The following is a 1,693-nucleotide window of genomic DNA, read 5'->3' on the forward strand; positions in this document are numbered from 1 at the left end:
ACCCACAAAGAGAGAGAGAACTCTGGTTATTCAATCTCAAGTACGTTGTAGGCCCATTCTAATGGAGTAACTTATTTTTCTTTATTTTTCCTCTAATGTGTGGGTGAATGATTATATATCTTTGTGTGCACTAACCTCCATTGGAGCTCACTTAACAAACAAGAATTTTAAACCTTTCATGAGAGATTGCTGAATATGGATTATTTATTCATGGAAATTACAAAAACATGAGAGATGAAGTATTACTACACATGGCTAATTGCTCTTGAGAACTACCCAAACCCAAATCCAACCCCTCTCTAAGTTTTCTTTTCTTGTAGTTGGCCTTGAAACATGCTTGCCTTAGCTTCTTAGTCTTCTCCTCAAGCTGTAAGTCTGGCATCTCCTCCATTAGCTTCCTCTCTTGCTCTAATAACTCCACTGCTTCCCTTAGATGTGCTTCACTCTCTTCTCCTTCCTCTCTTAGTTCCTAAGTAGAAACAAATCTCTTAATTCCTAAGTGACCAATAAGAATGAGAGAGAGAGAAAGAGAGAGAGAGAGGGAGAGAGAGGTACCTACCTGGATGTTCTTTATTAGGGTTTGGAGGCTCATCAACTTCCGATGAGGCCACCTATTGATACCCAATTCCCTACACCTCTTCTTCAAGAGGGTCAAGCCAACATTAAGCTCCTTTGCAGCTTGTGTAATTGGCATATAGAAATAACTGGAAATCGCTTCTCTGGTTAACTCACTAGAGCCATTGGTCTTCTGTTCTCTGTCTGATCTCTTCCTCTTATCTTTCCTCAAATCCTCACCACCTTCTCTGTTACTATTACCATACAAAACTGTCTCTTTCATCAAATCCTCTGCACAAACATAAATAAAACAGTGATGGATGGATGGATGGATTAAGAAGCCATGGAAGTCAAAAAAAAAAAAATTAGAAAACTTAAGTAGATGATTACCTCCATTAGTGGGTAAGGTTTTCATTAAAGGGTAAGTGGGAAGATTCTCAATTAAAGGAATAGGATCAAAGAGACTCTCATGGATAGGAAATTCCCAGTCCCATTCCCAATTCAGTGGAGGGTAGTATCCACTTCAACAAACATGAAAAGAAACAAATAATTGAAAGATTAGGTTAATTGAAAAGAAGAGAAAGAGAATATAATAATCTGATCAAGAAGCTATACCTGAAGTGAAGTGGGGAGAGCTGGTTAGGGAAGAGATCATGAAATGGGTCTTCTTCTTCATAAGTTACTGTTTCATGACCAGACCAGAATTGGATTGACTGATTCTCCATGTTTGAAGAGGATTGAGAAAGAGAGGTAGCGAGATAAAGGAGATTGTTTTGTGGTTTTCTGGGACTCTCTGATATCAAGGTTTGATAGCTGTTTTGGATAGGAAGTTGGAGAGGAAAGCCAAATTTAAGGGTAATGGAGAAATCATTTAATGGAAAGAATGAAGGAATGACGGAATGGAGAAAGTCATTAATGGAGGGGAATTGAAAGAGAAGAGAAGTGTATCTATGGGTTGAAGAACGTGCATTAGTGCGCCGTCGCATAGTAAAACTGGCCATGGCAATGGCTCAATGATGAACGTGTGTTGAGAGTTACAAGATTAATAGAGAGATTGAATTGAATGGATTTAACCTGAAACAGACTCACCATCCATAAACCCTCTATTAATTAAGGAATGTGAGAGAGAGAGAGTATA

At 38.5% G+C, this 1,693-nt stretch overlaps 1 protein-coding gene across 1 annotated transcript; it reads right to left on the reverse strand.

Moving 5' to 3' along the window:
• Positions 1 to 217: 217 nt before the first annotated feature.
• On the reverse strand, positions 218 to 1,280 carry LOC122639045 (protein RKD1-like). The gene is made up of 4 exons (XM_043831884.1): positions 1,171 to 1,280; positions 946 to 1,076; positions 560 to 846; positions 218 to 469 (listed from the first exon to the last, which is right to left on the reverse strand). The coding sequence occupies exons 1-4, from the start codon at positions 1,278 to 1,280 to the stop codon at positions 218 to 220; spliced, it is 780 nt and encodes a 259-aa protein (XP_043687819.1).
• Between the last annotated feature and the right edge of the window lie 413 nt (positions 1,281 to 1,693).

The sequence above is a fragment of the Telopea speciosissima genome, chromosome 9 (genome assembly GCF_018873765.1).
Source record: "Telopea speciosissima isolate NSW1024214 ecotype Mountain lineage chromosome 9, Tspe_v1, whole genome shotgun sequence".
Classification (NCBI taxonomy): Eukaryota; Viridiplantae; Streptophyta; class Magnoliopsida; order Proteales; family Proteaceae; genus Telopea; species Telopea speciosissima.

Coding starts and splice junctions, on each gene's coding strand:
- LOC122639045 (XM_043831884.1), bottom strand. CDS start 1,280: ATGGAGAATCAGTCAATCCAATTCTGGTCTGGTCATGAAACAGTAACT. Junction 847..945: donor AACCTTACCCACTAATGGAG/GTAATCATCTAC, acceptor ATGTTTGTGCAG/AGGATTTGATGAAAGAGACA. Junction 470..559: donor CCCTAATAAAGAACATCCAG/GTAGGTACCTCT, acceptor GTTTCTACTTAG/GAACTAAGAGAGGAAGGAGA.